Raw genomic sequence first — 18075 nt, 5'->3', positions numbered from 1 at the left:
GCAGCAGATCATTGCAGAGCTTAGATCAACGAACGGGAATGGTTTTTCCCGTTAATTGATCTCCGGGCGAGCGGGCGGCGGCGTGCACGAGCGGCGGGTGCGTGCGCACGAGCGGCGGTAGTGCGGAAGGTACGGATTTCTCCGTCCCTGGTTTTTTAGGAGGGAAAAAAGGGACGGAGAAATTCGTACCACCGGGGGTAAAGTGGTTAAGCAGCATTCTAGGTCTTCCATTGTAATCAGAACAATTTATTTTTGGACAACACTTATGTGATTTCTCTTTTTTGGGAAACAAGTATGGTGTCTCCTCAAGAAGGCAACTGTGAACAGAGGGAGTTGGTAGATATGAGAGAAAACCAATAGGATGTTGGATATAACATACAAAATAATAAAAGTTTACCTCTTGCAAAAGCTGGGATCTCATAAAAAACATTCAAGTTGAGCACTACAACTGACAATGCACAATCCTGTCACAGATCCTCCTGGTATGGAGACTTAAAGGGACACTTAAGACAGAAAAAAAGTGTTTTACTCACCTGGGGCTTCTACCAGCCCCCTGCAGCAGTCCTGTGCCCTCACAGCCACTCACTGCTCCTCTGGTCCCCCGCTGCCAGCTAGTTTCGTTTTTGCCGACAGGCCCGTCAGGACTGGCCACGCGTAGCTTTTTCCGCATTCCCAACTGTAATTAGCGCTATTGTGGGCAGCAGTGCGTACAAAAATATGCGTTGCCGCATTACGAAGGCATAGATATTTTTGTACGCGTTGCGGCCCGCAATAGCGCTAATTACAGTCGGGAATGCGGAAAAAGCTACGCGTGGCCAGTCCTGACGGGCCTGTCGGGTAAAACGAAAGTAGCTGGCAGCGGGGGACCAGAGGATTAGTGAGTGGCTGCGAGGGCACAGGACTGCTGCAGGGGGCTAGTAGAAGCCCCAGGTGAGTAAAACTCATTTTTTTTTCTGACTTAAGGTTCACTTTAAAGGCAGGTCAGGGTGACTAGTACATAATCAGGGATATATCAGCATTAGGTGGGTGGGGGTGTCAGGAGATTTAAAGCTCAACTTCACCAAATGCTTCATTTAATTTTGGAGAGGAACGGTAGAGCCCTCAACATCGGTTTGGATTTTACTACTGTCAACATCACTGTTACTGAGAAATATACTCACTTCCTGTGAGCAGGCAGGAAGTAGGTAGGTACTGTCTTCAAATGAAACAGACAGCACTGAAGAAAAACGTTTTTCTTCAGTAGGAGAGTGGCAGAGTAATGTGTTTTTATTGTGTTGTTGCTAACTTCGTTTACCTCCTGACGCCATGGGCGCAAAATATGAACTAAAATATCTAAGGAATGTTCCCAACACCTTGCTGAACCTATGCCATGAATAATTAAGGCAGTCCTGAAAACAAAAAGAGGTCCAGTCGGATACTAGCAAGATGTACTTAATAAAGTGACCAGTGAGTTTATGTCCCCTTTAAGAGACTTATGGGACGGTCTTCAAAAATACACAGAGACCATTGGTCTATGGCAACAGGGCTTTCTGCCGTGTTTCTTTCAAAGTAAAAATTTGACATTTTGAAAGCAACATTTTTTGCAGGTTTGATATTCGCAACTGTTTATTAATAACTCAAAAGTAACATGGTGTATGAAAACCAACAAAGAAAGTAAACAACAACAAAAATCAGTTGGCTTATCTTCATTATTTTGTTCAGAGTCCCAAGTGCTAAATTGACCCATTTAGGGCAATGGAAATTTTCACTGAGCTCCCAGCAAGGAGACTCTTCAATCTTTTAGCACCACCAACTTGTGTAACTTGTAGATGTAGGAGTTTGCTTCTTCCTCCCCTGGACACACTGGTTCAATCAGAAATTGTGGGTCCACCTTCACAAAAAAATAAATTAATTAAAATGACTTTAGCTCTGGAAACTGCTCACTTCTACAAGACAAGATCAGTTAGCATTTGAATTGGTTCCCCATTTATGATAATTCTTGCTTAAGATGTGCCTCATATCTCAATCCACCAACATGTACCACCAACCACCATCTATACATGGAGATGCTTCAGAGGCGAGCGCTGTAAAAACAGCGCAGGTGATTTGGGAGCAGCTGGCATGACCATAGGCCGTAATAGGAATTATGGCTATAGCGGCGCTCGGTGAGTCATTTGGGCGCATCAAAAGACTGAGCACAAGTTACAATAAAAAACACTAATTCAGTTGCCAGCAATAGCTGGAAGCCAAATTACATCTTTCCCCCACTATCCACGGCAACCTGGAGGGGGAATAGTCATTAAAGAGACTCAGTAACAAATATCCTACAAGTTCCTAAACCTATTCTAATGTGCTCTGGCTTACTGCAGCACTTTCTACTATCATCATCTCTGTAATAAATCAACTTATCTTTCCCGTCAGATTTGTTGCCCTGTGTCTGGAAAGCTGCCAACTCTTCAGTGTTGTTGATCTGTTATGCACGCCCCCCTCCAGGCCCCCTCTATGCACACTCCCGTGTGTGTTATTTAGATAAGGCAGCCTCCCTGCTCTCTTGTCAGTGAGAGAAGAGAGCTGCCTTACAAGCTGGATAAATCGTCTTCTGTTAGGATGTGAAGGGAGCTGGCTGCCTGGGCGGTCACATGCTGAGGAATTACAGACACCAGGCAGAGCTGTCTGCAGGAAGAAACAATCAGCCTGTCACTCTTCAGTGGATGAGAGTTGCAGGGGGTTAACACACAAATGATCTATTGAAATTCAAAAGGAAGGCTCTATACAGCCTGCTTGTGTATGGACGTATTTTCTATGTGTGGACATACTGTACATCAACCTACTTCCGGCTTTGGTGGCCATTTTGTTTGTAGAAATTTGTGCAACAAAGTTTCAAGACATTTTATTTTTGGCCCACTGGATTTCTACCTAGGCACATGGAATGCAAAACAGTCCTGTTTCTGAGACTGTCGATGAATCTTTACTGAAAAGGCGTACGCGCGCGCGCGCGCACACACACACACACACACACACACACACACACACACACACACACACACACACACACACACACACACACACACACACACACACACACACACACACACACAGTGGGCCTTAACCATTTCAGCCGCCCAGACATGAAGCTCACGTCCGGGCGGCTGCTCTCCTGCAGTACCGCTCACCATCGCGCCCCGCGGTAGCCCTGGGATCAGTGAAAGGGAACATGGTTCCCGATCACCGATCCCTGTCCCCCGCAGAAAAACCGAAGCGCTCACCCGTGAGGCTTCAGTTCTTCTGCCCGGATCAATTTCCGCATCCCCCTTGTACTTCCGCTTAGCGAGAAGTACAAGGAGGGAAACCAAAAATGAAGATGGCCATCTTGTGGCCAAATAGTAAAACTACATCTGCACATTTTTTACATTACAATTTACACACATTACAACATTAAAAATTAACTGTTTATGTCCCACACCAAAATATTACCCAAATACAATTTTTAATGGTAAAAAAATAAAAAATTACAATAAAAAAAAAAAAAAAAACATAAATAGTTACCTAAGGGTCTGAACTTTTTAAATATGCATTTGAAGGGGGTATACTACAAACATTTTTTAAATTATAAGCTTGTAAATAGTGATGGCCGCAAAACGGAAACAATGCACCTTTATTTCCAAATAAAATACTGGTGCCATACATTGTGATAGGGACAAAATGTAAATGGTATAATAACCGAGACATACGGGCAAATAAAATACATAGATTTTAATTATGGTAGCGTGGATTATTTTAAAGCTATAATGGCCGAAAACTGAGAAATAATGATTTTTTTCAATTTCTTTCTTATTAATCCTGTTAAAATGCATTTATAGTAAAGTGGCTCTTACCAAAATGCTCCACCCAAAGAAAGCCTAATTAGTGGCGGAAAAAACAAGATATAGATCAATAAATTGTGATAAGTAGTGATAAAGTTATTAGCGAATGAATGGGAGGTGAAAATTGCTCTGATGCAGAAGGTGAAAAATCCCTGCGGGCTGAAATGGTTAAAGCGGAATGAAATCCAGCTTTTCTTCTTTGCTCTGAAATATTATTTACAGAATATTATCACCATATTTTTTTTTTTTTACTGGAACAGCATTCAATTAGTTAAACAAGAGCTACGTGCAGAGAATGCTGGATGCATCCGAACTGGAGATAATGTTATCTTGTTTTTACTTAACCACTTCGGGACCACAGTCTTTTCGCCCCTTAAGGACCGGCCACTTTTTTTCCATTCAGACCACTGCAGCTTTCACGGTTTATTGCTCGCTCATACAACCTACCACCTAAATGAATTTTGGCTCCTTTTCTTGTCACTAATAAAGCTTTCTTTTGGTGCGATTTGATTGCTCCTGCGATTTTTACTTTTTATTATATTCAGCAAAAAAGACATGAATTTTGGCAAAAAAATGATTTTTTTAACTTTCTGTGCTGACATTTTTCAAATAAAGTAAAATTTCTGTATACATGCAGCGCGAAAAATGTGGACAAACATGTTTTTGATAAAAAAAAAAACATTCAGTGTATATTTATTGGTTTGGGTAAAAGTTATAGCGTTTACAAACTATGGTGCAAAAAGTGAATTTTCCCATTTTCAAGCATCTATGACTTTTCTGACCCCCTGTCATGTTTCATGAGGGGCTAGAATTCCAGGATAGTATAAATACCCCCCAAATGACCCCATTTTGGAAAGAAGACATCCCAAAGTATTCACTGAGAGGCATAGTGAGTTCATAGAAGATATTATTTTTTGTCACAAGTAAGCGGAAAATGACACTTTGTGACAAAAAAAAAAAAAAAAAAAAAGTTTCCATTTCTGCTAACTTGCGACAAAAAAAAATGAAATCTGCCACGGACTCACTATGCTCCTCTCTGAATACCTTGAAGTGTCTACTTTCCAAAATGGGGTCATTTGTGGGGTGTGTTTACTGTCCTGACATTTTGGGGGGTGCTAAATTGTAAGCACCCCTGTAAAGCCTAAAGGTGCTCATTGGACTTTGGACCCCTTAGCGCAGTTAGGCTGCAAAAAAGTGCCACACATGTGGTATTGCCATACTCAGTAGAAGTACTATAATGTGTTTTGGGGTGTATTTTTACACATACCCATGCTGGGTGGGAGAAATATCTCTGTAAATGACAATGTTTTCACTTTTTTTACACACAATTGTCCATTTACAGAGTTATTTCTCCCACCCAGCATGGGTATGTGTAAAAATACACCCCAAAACACATTATACTACTTCTCCCGAGTACGGCGATACCACATGTGTGGCACTTTTTTGCACCCTAACTGCGCTAAAGGGCCCAAAGTCCAATGAGTACCTTTAGGATTTCACAGGTCATTTTGCGGAATTTGATTTCCAGACTACTCCTCACGGTTTAGGGCCCCTAAAATGCCAGGGCAGTATAGGAACCCCACAAATGACCCCATTTTAGAAAGAAGACACCCCAAGGTATTCCGTTAGGAGTATGGTGAGTTCATAGAAGATTTTATTTTTTGTCAAAAGTTAGCGGAAAATTGATTTTTATTGTTTTTTTCACAAAGTGTCATTTTCCACTAACTTGTGCCAAAAAATAAAATCTTCTATGAACTTACCATACTCCTAACGGAATACCTTGGGGTGTCTTCTTTCTAAAATGGGGTCATTTGTGGGGTTCCTATACTGCCCTGGCATTTTAGGGGCCCTAAACCGTGAGGAGTAGTCTGGAAATCAAATTCCGCAAAATGACCTGTGAAATCCTAAAGATACTCATTGGACTTTGGGCCCTTTAGCGCAGTTAGGGTGCAAAAAAGTGCCACACATGTGGTATCGCCGTACTCGGGAGAAGTAGTACAATGTGTTTTGGGGTGTATTTTTACACATACCCATGCTGGGTGGGAGAAATAACTCTGTAAATGGACAATTGTGTGTAAAAAAATCTAAAGATTGTCATTTACAGAGGTATTTCTCCCACCCAGCATGGGTATGTGTAAAAATACAACCCAAAACACATTATACTACTTCTCCCGAGTACGGCAATACCACGTGTGGCACTTTTTTGCACCCTAACTGCGCTAAAGGGCCCAAAGTCCAATGAGTACCTTTAGGATTTCACAGGTCATTTTGCGGAATTTGATTTCCAGACTACTCCTCACGGTTTAGGGCCCCTAAAATGCCAGGGCAGTATAGGAACCCCACAAATGACCCCATTTTAGAAAGAAGACACCCCAAGGTATTCCGTTAGGAGTATGGTGAGTTCATAGAAGATTTTATTTTTTGGCACAAGTTAGTGGAAAATGACACTTTGTGGAAAAAAACAATAAAAATCAATTTTCCGCTAACTTTTGACAAAAAATAAAATCTTCTATGAACTTACCATACTCCTAACGGAATACCTTGGGGTGTCTTCTTTCTAAAATGGGGTCATTTGTGGGGTTCCTATACTGCCCTGGCATTTTAGGGGCCCTAAACCGTAAGGAGTAGTCTGGAAATCAAATTCCGCAAAATGACCTGTGAAATCCTAAAGATACTCATTGGACTTTGGGCCCTTTAGCGCAGTTAGGGTGCAAAAAAGTGCCACACATGTGGTATCGCCGTACTCGGGAGAAGTAGTACAATGTGTTTTGGGGTGTATTTTTACACATACCCATGCTGGGTGGGAGAAATAACTCTGTAAATGGACAATTGTGTGTAAAAAAATCAAAAGATTGTCATTTACAGAGGTATTTCTCCCACCCAGCATGGGTATGTGTAAAAATACACCCCAAAACACATTATACTACTTCTCCCGAGTTCGGCAATACCACATGTGTGGCACTTTTTTGCACCCTAACTGCGCTAAAGGGCCCAAAGTCCAATGAGTACCTTTAGGATTTCACAGGTCATTTTGCGGAATTTGATTTCCAGACTACTCCTCACGGTTTAGGGCCCCTAAAATGCCAGGGCAGTATAGGAACCCCACAAATGACCCCATTTTAGAAAGAAGACACCCCAAGGTATTCCGTTAGGAGTATGGTGAGTTCATAGAAGATTTTATTTTTTGTCACAAGTTAGTGGAAAATGACACTTTGTGAAAAAAACAATAAAAAACAATTTTCCGCTAACTTTTGACAAAAAATAAAATCTTCTGTGAACTTACCATACTCCTAACGGAATACCTTGGGGTGTCTTCTTTCTAAAATGGGGTCATTTGTGGGGTTCCTATACTGCCCTGGCATTTTAGGGGCCCTAAACCGTAAGGAGTAGTCTGGAAATCAAATTCCGCAAAATGACCTGTGAAATCCTAAAGATACTCATTGGACTTTGGGCCCTTTAGCGCAGTTAGGGTGCAAAAAAGTGCCACACATGTGGTATCGCCGTACTCGGGAGAAGTAGTACAATGTGTTTTGGGGTGTATTTTTACACATACCCATGCTGGGTGGGAGAAATAACTCTGTAAATGGACAATTGTGTGTAAAAAAATCAAAAGATTGTCATTTACAGAGGTATTTCTCCCACCCAGCATGGGTATGTGTAAAAATACACCCCAAACCACATTATACTACTTCTCCCGAGTTCGGCAATACCACATGTGTGGCACTTTTTTGCACCCTAACTGCGCTAAAGGGCCCAAAGTCCAATGAGTACCTTTAGGATTTCACAGGTCATTTTGCGGAATTTGATTTCCAGACTACTCCTCACGGTTTAGGGCCCCTAAAATGCCAGGGCAGTATAGGAACCCCACAAATGACCCCATTTTAGAAAGAAGACACCCCAAGGTATTCCGTTAGGAGTATGGTGAGTTCATAGAAGATTTTATTTTTTGTCACAAGTTAGTGGAAAATGACACTTTGTGAAAAAAACAATAAAAATCAATTTTCCGCTAACTTTTGACAAAAAATAAAATCTTCTGTGAACTTACCATACTCCTAACGGAATACCTTGGGGTGTCTTCTTTCTAAAATGGGGTCATTTGTGGGGTTCCTATACTGCCCTGGCATTTTAGGGGCCCTAAACCGTAAGGAGTAGTCTGGAAATCAAATTCCGCAAAATGACCTGTGAAATCCTAAAGATACTCATTGGACTTTGGGCCCTTTAGCGCAGTTAGGGTGCAAAAAAGTGCCACACATGTGGTATCGCCGTACTCGGGAGAAGTAGTACAATGTGTTTTGGGGTGTATTTTTACACATACCCATGCTGGGTGGGAGAAATAACTCTGTAAATGGACAATTGTGTGTAAAAAAATCAAAAGATTGTCATTTACAGAGGTATTTCTCCCACCCAGCATGGGTATGTGTAAAAATACACCCCAAACCACATTATACTACTTCTCCCGAGTTCGGCAATACCACATGTGTGGCACTTTTTTGCACCCTAACTGCGCTAAGGGGCCCAGAGTCCAATGAGTACCTTTAGGCTTTACAGGGGTGCTCAAAATTTAGCACCCCGCCCACTTGCCAGGACAGTTAACAAACCCCACAAATGACCCCATTTTGGAAAGAATACACGCTAAGGTATTCCATGAGGGCCATGGTGAGTTCATAGAAAATTTTATTTTTTGTCACAAGTTAGCGGAAAATGACATTTTGTGAAAAAAAACAAAAAACCACAATTTCTGCTAACTTGTGACAAAAAATAAAACATTCTATGAACTCACCATGCACCTCACGGAATACTTTGGGGTGTCCTCTTTCCAAAATGGCATCATTCGTGGGGTCTGTCCTGGCATTTTAGGGTCTCTGCAATCATTACATGTATGGCCAGTATTAGGAGTTTCTGCTATACTCCTTATATTGGGCATAAGGGTAATGCACTGTGGGCTGAAAGGAAAAATGAACGTCAAACAATCAATCAATGTGGATGAAAAAATATCTGCCAAAAAATTTGAAAAAAAAAAAAGAGAGGAGGAAGGCGTCTGCCAGGACATAGGAGCTGCCGCCCCAAAAATCCAAACCCACCAGCTCGTATGCCCTGGCAAACCTGATTTATCCATTCACACCGATCGATGTGGATGAACAAATCATTGCCAGAGTTCTTTTTTGATACAAAGTGTTTGCCAAAGCATATGAATCCCCAACACCACTCCTCGGCCCATATGCCTCGGCAAACGTATCTTTTTGACTGCGGAGGAGAAATCTCGTCCTGCAGCGCTGCATGCACCGACTTGTGTGTAAGCTGACAGACGCGCAATGTTCTGTCAGGATGCACCATCAGTGCTGCAGCTGATTGGTCAGTCTGGATAGAAAAAAAGAGAGAAGAAAAAAAGACAAAACAATACAAAAAGGAGGGGAAGGCGTCTGCCAGGACATAGGAGCTGCCGCCCCAAAAATCCAAACCCACCAGCTCGTATGCCCTGGCAAACCTGATTTATCCATTCACACCGACCGATGTGGATGAACAAATCATTGCCAGAGTTCTTTTTTGATACAAAGTGTTTGCCAAAGCATATGAATCCCCAACACCACTCCTCGGCCCATATGCCTCGGCAAACGTATCTTTTTGACTGCGGAGGAGAAATCTCGTCCTGCAGCGCTGCATGCACCGACTTGTGTGTAAGCTGACAGACGCGCAATGTTCTGTCAGGATGCACCATCAGTGCTGCAGCTGATTGGTCAGTCTGGATAGAAAAAAAGAGAGAAGAAAAAAAGACAAAACAATACAAAAAGGAGGGGAAGGCGTCTGCCAGGACATAGGAGCTGCCGCCCCAAAAATCCAAACCCACCAGCTCGTATGCCCTGGCAAACCTGATTTATCCATTCACACCGACCGATGTGGATGAACAAATCATTGCCAGAGTTCTTTTTTGATACAAAGTGTTTGCCAAAGCATATGAATCCCCAACACCACTCCTCGGCCCATATGCCTCGGCAAACGTATCTTTTTGACTGCGGAGGAGAAATCTCGTCCTGCAGCGCTGCATGCACCGACTTGTGTGTAAGCTGACAGACGCGCAATGTTCTGTCAGGATGCACCATCAGTACTGCAGCTGGTTAGTCGTTCGCTCGGTCCACCTGGAAGGTTATTGGATGGAAAAAGAGAAAAAAAAATACAAAAAAACCCAAAAAACAAGCAAGCAGCAAAGCAATTACTTCATTAACATTAATAACCTTTGAACTTTTTTACTTAAAAACTTAACATTGCAAACCAAACATTAACTTCTTTGCTTACCTGTTTTTTGTTTTTTTTTGTTTTTTTTAACTTACCTCCCGAGGACAAACCTCTCCTCCCCCATGGAACAATGTGCGAAGTGCAAATCGCACAGAGTTGTGGCGAAATACATTACGCAATTTGTCCCAAGTGAAAGGAGAGGTTTCTGGCAGCCCTGTGTATTAGGGTCCCTGGAAACCCGATGTTTGGTTTCACACTGCATATTGACATATCCGGTGGGTCGAGCCCGCCGCACCGTATCGTCCAAAACAGACCTTCAGACAATACCACAAGAGTAGCATTCGGCCTAGTAATGGACTGCGTCGCCATAGACTAACATGACTTCCGGGCCGATCGATATTGCCACAGAAGCCACGCAGTAACGTAGGCATGCACTAGCGTTAAGTCAAGCACTTCCGGCGTAGGGGGGGACCGCAAAGTGTGACTTTTGCTAGGCATTTTGCCCCAACGCATCGCAGCAGTGTGAAATAGCACTGAGAGACCCTTGTGTGCCTACCGCTGTGTGTGGAGTTCCCTACTCTCTAATAGTGTACCTGCTCGTGGTACCTCTCAAAACACTCCCCTAGGCATAGGCCAGGCTGGTCAGGACAGGTGGGACAATAAACGGTGGTGTCACGCCTTATTCCAGCCCTGCTGCAGACACGACAGCGTTTTCTTCGGATTCGTTGACCTGGGGTAGTCGGAATTGGATAGGCGTAATGCCTTCCATGCAGCCGGCTAGTTGCATCTTGGGGTTGGGCCACGGCACCTCCTGGATACAGGAGTTCCATCATGATCTGTTTATTAAATTGAATAAACGATCCAGTTCTCCCAGCCTTACTGTAGAGAACAAAGCTGTTGTAAATTGCCAATTGAATGAGGTAAAAAGACACTTTTTTATACCAGCGTCTTGTTTTTCGGGAAACTAAATAGGGCGCTAACCTCTGGTCATTGAAGTCCACCCCTCCCATGTTAGTATTATACTCGTGGGCGACAAGGGGTTTTTCAATGACCTCAGTTCGCCGTTGAATTTCAACTGTCGTGTCTGCGTGAATGGTGGACAGGAAGTAAACCTCCCTCTTGTCCTTCCATTTCACCGCGAGCAGGTCGTCAGCACACAAGGCGGCCCTCTGCCCCCGCTTAAGTCTGGTGGTAATGAGCCGTTGGGGGAAGCCCCGGCGACTAGGCCGCACGGTGCCACAGCATCGGATTTTTTCTATTTTTAAGTGCTGAAAGAGGGCCACACTTGTGTAATAATTGTCCACAAAAAGATGGTACCCCTTCTGGAACAAGGGTGACACCAAGTCCCACACAACCTTTCCACTGCTCCCCAGGTAGTCAGGGCATCCGACCGGCTCCAATTTGGAGTCTTTTCCCTCATAGACCCTAAAATAAGATGTATAGCCTGTGGCCCTTTCACAGAGCTTATACAGTTTCACCCCATACCGGGCGCGCTTGTTTGGGATGTACTGTTTGATGCGAAGGCGCCCGGTAAAGCGTATGAGGGACTCGTCTACGCAGATGTCCTGGTCAGGGGTATAAGCATCTGCAAATCTGGATGACAGGTGGTCTATGAGGGGTCGAATTTTGTGGAGCCGGTCAAAATCAGGGTGGTCACTTCGATGACAGGTTTCGTTGTCATTGAAGTGCAGGAAGCGCAGGATGTTCTCAAATCGTGTCCTGGACATGGCAGCAGAGTACAGGGGAACATGATGTGCTGGGTCCGTAGACCAATAAGACCGCAACACATTCTGCTTTACTAGTCCCGTGTGAAGGAGAAGGCCCAAAAAATTTTTCATTTCGGAAACTTGGACTGGTTTCCACCGAAAAGGCTGGGCAAGGAACTTTTCCGGATTGGCGGTTATATATTGTGTGGCCTTACGGTTGGTCTCTGCCACAAATAAGTCCAAGAGATCCTGGGTGAAGAACAGATAGAAAAAGTCTAGGGCCGATCCTAGATTATCTGTCTCCACCTGGACTCCAGACTGGGCGGTGAAAGGGGGAAGTACGGGTGCGGCGGAATCAGGGGATTGCCAATTTGGGTTTGCCAGCACCTCTGGTAAATTAGGGGTAGTACGGGCCCGTCTTCTTGGTGGCTGCGACTGGGATCTTACTGCACGTGCCACCGAACCAGTTTCAACTTCCATGCTGGTGCTCGCCACTTCACCAGGGTCTACGGAAGTACTGGTTCTAGGTCCAGGAGATGTTGTGCTGCTGGTGCCTGCCCCACCATGAAATCTCAGACCAGCACGAACACCACTCTGCTGCCCTTGAGGCTGATCCTGCGCCACCTGCGGTCCAACAACATGGGGTGTGGTACGCCTGGCTTTAGCCGGGACCTCAACCTCATCATCACTATCGGTCAGTGAGCCACTGCTCAATTCAGGTTCAAACTCTGACCCGGAAGATTCATCAAATGAGGCGTCCCAATCGTCCTCATCCGACTGGGCCATGTACCTGAGAACCTCATCATCGGAATACCCCTTTCTTGCCATGGTGGGCTGCTAAATTTAGGGGGTATTCCTCTGAGACTACCCAGAAAAAAAGAGCACCTACCTAGCAAAAGGGAGTATTTGAGAGGTAGAAAGCTGTGGTCACTGAGTTTTGATAAAAAAATAAATCAAAACTGAGGTTTACAGTGCCACAGCTATTGTACAGTGTTTTTTGCAGTGATCAGAAAAAAAATTCTGTCACTGCGGTGGGGCGGGCTGAACGCAAGTGCAGGCGAACGATCAGGCCTGATCGGGCAAACACTGCGTTTTTTTTGTGGATCCTAGTGACCCTAATAGATCTGACTGCGATCAGTAATGATCACTTACAGATACTATATAGTACCAATGTTGATTAGCGACAGTGATGACGCTAATTAGTGACTGTGGTGCAGTGGGCTGAGCACTAACTGACACTTACAAAGGGGCCTAGCTAACTGGCCTAACTGCTAACACTAGTGATACTAAAAAAGTGACAGTTTTCACTGATCACTGTTTTTAGATCACTAGGATAGTGACAGGGGGGTGGTGGTGAGTGGGGAATCAGAGGCAATCAGAAACAATCACAGGACAATCAAAGGCAATCGCAGGCCAATCACAGGGCACTCAATTCACGGGACAATCAAAGGCAATCACGGGACAATCAAAGCCAATCACAGGCCAATCAAACCAATCACGGCACAATCAAAGCCAATCACGGGACAATCAAAGCCAATCACAGGCCAATCACAGGCCGATCACGGGACAAAGCCGATCACGGGACAATCAAAGCCAATCACAGGCCAATCAAAGCCAATCACAGGCCAATCACGGGACAATCACGGGACAATCACGGGACAATCAAATACAATTACAGCACAATCAAATTGAATGTCAGCACAATGAAATTGAATGTCAGCACAATCAAATGCAATTACAGCACAATCAAATACAATGCACTGGGAAGGTGATTGGGGGGGGGGGGGAGGGGGGGGGGGGTCTGAGGGCGATCAGAGGGTGTGGGGGGTTGACTAGGTGTCCGCACGGGGCAGACTGGGTCCTGATCTGGTGGGTGGCAGACACAGGGGGTGACGATAGGAGATCAGTGAGGGATTACAGGGGAGAATAGATGTAAACAATGCACTGGGGAGGTTATCAGCAGGGGGGGGGGCTGAGGGCAATCTGAGGGTCTGGGTGGGTGATCAGGTGCCCCCAAGGGACAGTTTAGGGTCTGCGCTGATGGGTGGTGGTGACAAGGGGTGATAGACAGGTGATAGATGGGTGATAGACAGGTGATCAGTGGGTAAGGCAGCTATATAGCTGTATACAGCATACAGGGGGGTGGTCTGGGAGGGGGGTCTGGGGGGGATCTGAGGGTAGGGGGGGTGATCAGGGGACCCTAGGGGGCAGTTAGGGACCTAACCTAGAGGATAGCGTCCCTAGATAGTGACAGGGAGTGATTGATGGGTTTTTAGGTGGGTGGTGGGGTGCAGATACTGGTGTGCTGGGGTGGTCAGGGGGGGTTCTGAGGGCTGGGGTGGGCGATCGGGGGGTCTGTGTGGGGCAAAGTGTGATTTTTTAGCACTTAGCTAATGGCTGCCGTCCTCTCTGATGGTCGCACGACGAGTGACCATCAGCGGAGGAGGCAGCCAGTATAATACACTTTGTTACCATAACAAAGTGTATTATACACTCTGATTGGCCGGATCGCGGAGGTTTGAAACCCGCCGGCGCTGCTGATTGGCCGGCGGGTTTCCGAGTAGGGTGGGCGGAGCCTATTGCCGGCGGCGATCGCGTCATTGATGACGCGATCGCCGCACAGCCGCCGCTGATGCCGCCCCCGCCGATGGGCGTATTGCGGTCGTTTGGGACCGGTCTTTGCCGCCGCCCATCGGCTGGGGGCGGTCGTTAAGTGGTTAAAGAGACTCTGAAGTCTCTTTTTTCCCCTGATTTTCTCATACTAGCCTGTTAAGAGTTAATGCCTAAGTGAAATTGCCGCATCCCCGTGGCAGATGACAGATTTATGGCAGAGGATTAGACCTGCAGAGCTCTGTGGCTCTCAGGGCTTCACTTCCTCGAAGAGGCTGAGCTTTAGGCTGTAGCTCTGCATCCTCTGCAATCAATCTCTGCTGATCGCCGCCTCTCCCCAACCCTCTCAGTCTTCTTTCACTGAGAGGGGCTGAGAGGAGAGTGATTGCGGAGAGGCAGAGCTACAGCTGAAAGCTCAGCCTCTCCAGGAAGATAAGCCCTGTGTGGGAGGGCAGCATGATCTGCGACCTGCAAAGTCGTAGAACTTTGCAGGGCGCATTCTCTGTAATAAATCACTCCTCTGCTTTGGGGATGCGGCGATTTTACTTAGGCATTAACTCTTAACAAGCTGATGAAGAGAAAATTAGGAAAAAAAGAGACTTCAGTCTATTTAATTGTACCAAGTGAGGAATATGACATTCTCTGACTGTGCAGACTCTCTTGAACACAGACAGTCAGAAAGCATTTCTGCCTTCAATACAAGATGAATGAAAACAGTTATGTATAACATGCAAAGGTAGCTTTCAAAGTAAATAAACTGAACTTTGGGAACTTATAATTTCTAAATGAATAATAATATTTGTGCACAAAGGCAAATATGATAACTGTATGGTTTATAAGAAGTAAGAAAACACAAGGTGGGCATTTTTTGTGAGAAAACAAAAAACAAACAAAAAAGGACATGCTACCTGATCCGGGGGGCTAGCCAGATCAGGTAGTAACAATTACAGCCACTCCTGTGGCCAGAAATCCTTTACATTCAATGTCAGTGGCCCCTGGGTTTAGGATGCTGTAGCTTTATGCATCTCAACACAGAGCAGGGAAGCAGTGGGGGAGGGAACGAGCTGCCCAATGAAAGACGGGGAAGGTGCATTAGGAATGCTCACAGTGGGTGCTTTGCAGGAGTGCCTTTTCTTGCAATTGATGCTCCTTCCCCTCAAAAATGCCAACAAGCTGAAGGTCGGCAATTTCGGGGGGTTATAGCGCGGCGCATGGACCAATGAACATGTCTGTGTGTTCCCATCTACCTCTCCCTCACTGCCTGGGATACACTTTAATTCACATAGTGCTGATAAAACGGCTGTGCGCTCCTAGCGCACGACAATATTACCGGTACTAACGCCAGCAGAGTACCACAAGTTGCATAATTATTGCAGCTCCTGGTCCATGGGTAACACACATTTGCATAACATGCGTTATCACAGCAATGCTAGAGTTACCAATGGACTGCGAGCCACATTAAATGTGTAACGCATGGTACACAGCTGATGCCAGTGCGCTAGGTGTCCACAGTAGTTTTACTGCCGCTACGGGATCAAGGCCATAATGTCTTATGTAATGTTAGCCTTCGTGGTCCATTCAGATACTACTTTTGCTTAGCAGAATTATTTAACTTCAGAATTAGAAAAAATACTTTCCCAGCGGATTTAACAAAATCAGAGATGGAAAATCTAGTGGACAAATTATTACCGTGGCGTATTAAAAACTCAGCTGCATATTCCAGCACAGTGGACACCCCCCTTGCCATTAGCGCCGTATGAGAGCGCAGGATTTCCTGTGCACCGATATAATCCTGCCTTAACAGGGAATTGGAAGGACATGCTAACCCAGCAAAGCAAGAGGATTACTTTATGAAATTGAATGCATTCTGATAACAGCATCTCCCGGCAATGCTGAAGATTAAAATATAAAATGCCAAATCCAAGTGTCGCACATATAATCCAGTCTGATGACCTGGTTTAGCCTCACAAAGGCTCTCCATCTCCCTGTAACAAAAATACTTCACATAACATAACTGTAAAACAAAATAGACTATTTTCCCTCTAACGGCGCACAATGCGAAAGCAGGGAAGGGAGTGCTTCTATCGCCCACAAGTATGAAGTCAGACGTCAGAACGGAGGGCAAGGAGAAAATTCTTGCTCATTTTAATACGGAATTAGTGAAATCATCTAAACATGCTATGAAAGCTGTCACTGATCCGCACTAAGCGGGGCTAAATGATGAATAAGCAGACACAGAAGTCAGCCAGCATTATAGAAAATGGAACAGCTGAAGACATCATTGCTTCCTGCTCTACTTCTAACTCTGCATAGAGATCAGTTTGGACAGCTAATAATCAGACAAACGCATTTTCAAGCACATGCATGAAACATTTTGGGAGGGAAGGAGGCGGCCCACAAAATATAACACACTAACCTGAAGTGAAAAATTAAAGTAAAAATTAACATACACGTCATTTTTACCTCCCGTGTAGTCCTCAATCTTTCTCCTCTCCTGCGTCCTGTTTGCCCACTGTAATCAATGGAATTCTCTGTCACCCATTTTGAAAATGGCCATTACCCTATAACAGCTTCCTGGTCAGCACACTGTTCAGCTGTAAAATCGCCCACTTGAGTCATAGGGAAACCTGGACATTACCTTGCTCATCAGCTGTCCTTTCAGTTACAACTGACAGCAACCGATCTGTAACGGACAGCAACTGGTATATTTCAGTTCTGACAAAATCTTGTCAGAACCGGAAGGAATCATTGTAAGAAGAAAATGGTGAGCTTCTGAGAGGAACTGACGGTGAGGTAAGTATGTAACATTAATTTGCAGGGACATCGTTTATTCTACATAAATTTACTTGGTTCAGGTTCACTTTAAATACAGTTTAAAGGGTAAAAAGAACCAACCTCCGGATGACACAGTTTAGAGAGAAAAAAAAAAAGAAAAGTAGTTTGATTTAAAAAAAGCCCACCCCTCTATATCTTCTAGTAACCCAGAGTGAACCAGTTTCCTCAGGTCAGTAAATAGTGTCTTAAGGCAAATATCGGTACCTCAGGTCAGTAAATCGTCTTAGGGCAAATATCGCTACCTCAGGTCAGTGAATAGTGTCTTAGGTCAAATATCGCTACCTCAGTAAATAGTGTCTTAGGGCAAGTATTGCTACCTCAGGTTATTAAATAGTGTCTTAAAGCAAGCATCACTACCTCAGGTCAGTAACTCGTGTCTTTGGGCAAATATTACCTCAGGTCATGTAGTGTGTATGGCATGGCTTCAAGCACCTGTAAATTTGTCTTATTTATACCATTTACATAAAATATTGCAACATGAGGGCTCCTCGTCTCTCCTGTGCTTTTTCCCTCTTTATGGAAGATACCAGGTTTTCCAGACCTCCACATGAAACATTTTAGTCACCTGAAACATTCACGTGTGATCACCAGTGGCATAGCACCGGGGGCCTTGGGCCAGAAGTGCCCTCCATCATATTAGCTTTTCTTTGGTGCTATGCTGGCAATCAATATCTCCAGATGTGCATTGCATAGTGGCTATCCTTAAACTGTTTCCTTACTCTAAATACACCTCTCTGCCACTGCAGCTGTCCTTGGTAGGTTTTGGGGTTCCATATCAATAGTATGCTTGGGGCCCCATGTAAAACTCGCACTGGGGCCCACAGCTTCATAGTTACGCCACCAGTGATCAC

At 44.7% G+C, this 18075-nt stretch overlaps 1 protein-coding gene across 1 annotated transcript in view; it reads right to left on the bottom strand.

Annotated features, from left to right (window-relative positions):
• Positions 1–1587: 1587 nt before the first annotated feature.
• The window catches only part of TDRD9 (tudor domain containing 9), a 261914-nt gene continuing 245426 nt past the window's right edge, over positions 1588–18075 (bottom strand). Inside the window, exon 36 of the mRNA XM_068254351.1 lies at positions 1588–1870. Coding sequence (XP_068110452.1) covers positions 1772–1870 — 99 coding nt within the window. The 3' untranslated portion in view covers positions 1588–1771. The remainder of the gene's footprint in view (positions 1871–18075) is intronic.

The sequence above is a fragment of the Hyperolius riggenbachi genome, chromosome 9, assembly GCF_040937935.1.
Source record: "Hyperolius riggenbachi isolate aHypRig1 chromosome 9, aHypRig1.pri, whole genome shotgun sequence".
Lineage (NCBI taxonomy): Eukaryota > Metazoa > Chordata > Amphibia > Anura > Hyperoliidae > Hyperolius > Hyperolius riggenbachi.
This window is presented reverse-complemented; position numbering and strand designations above follow the sequence as displayed.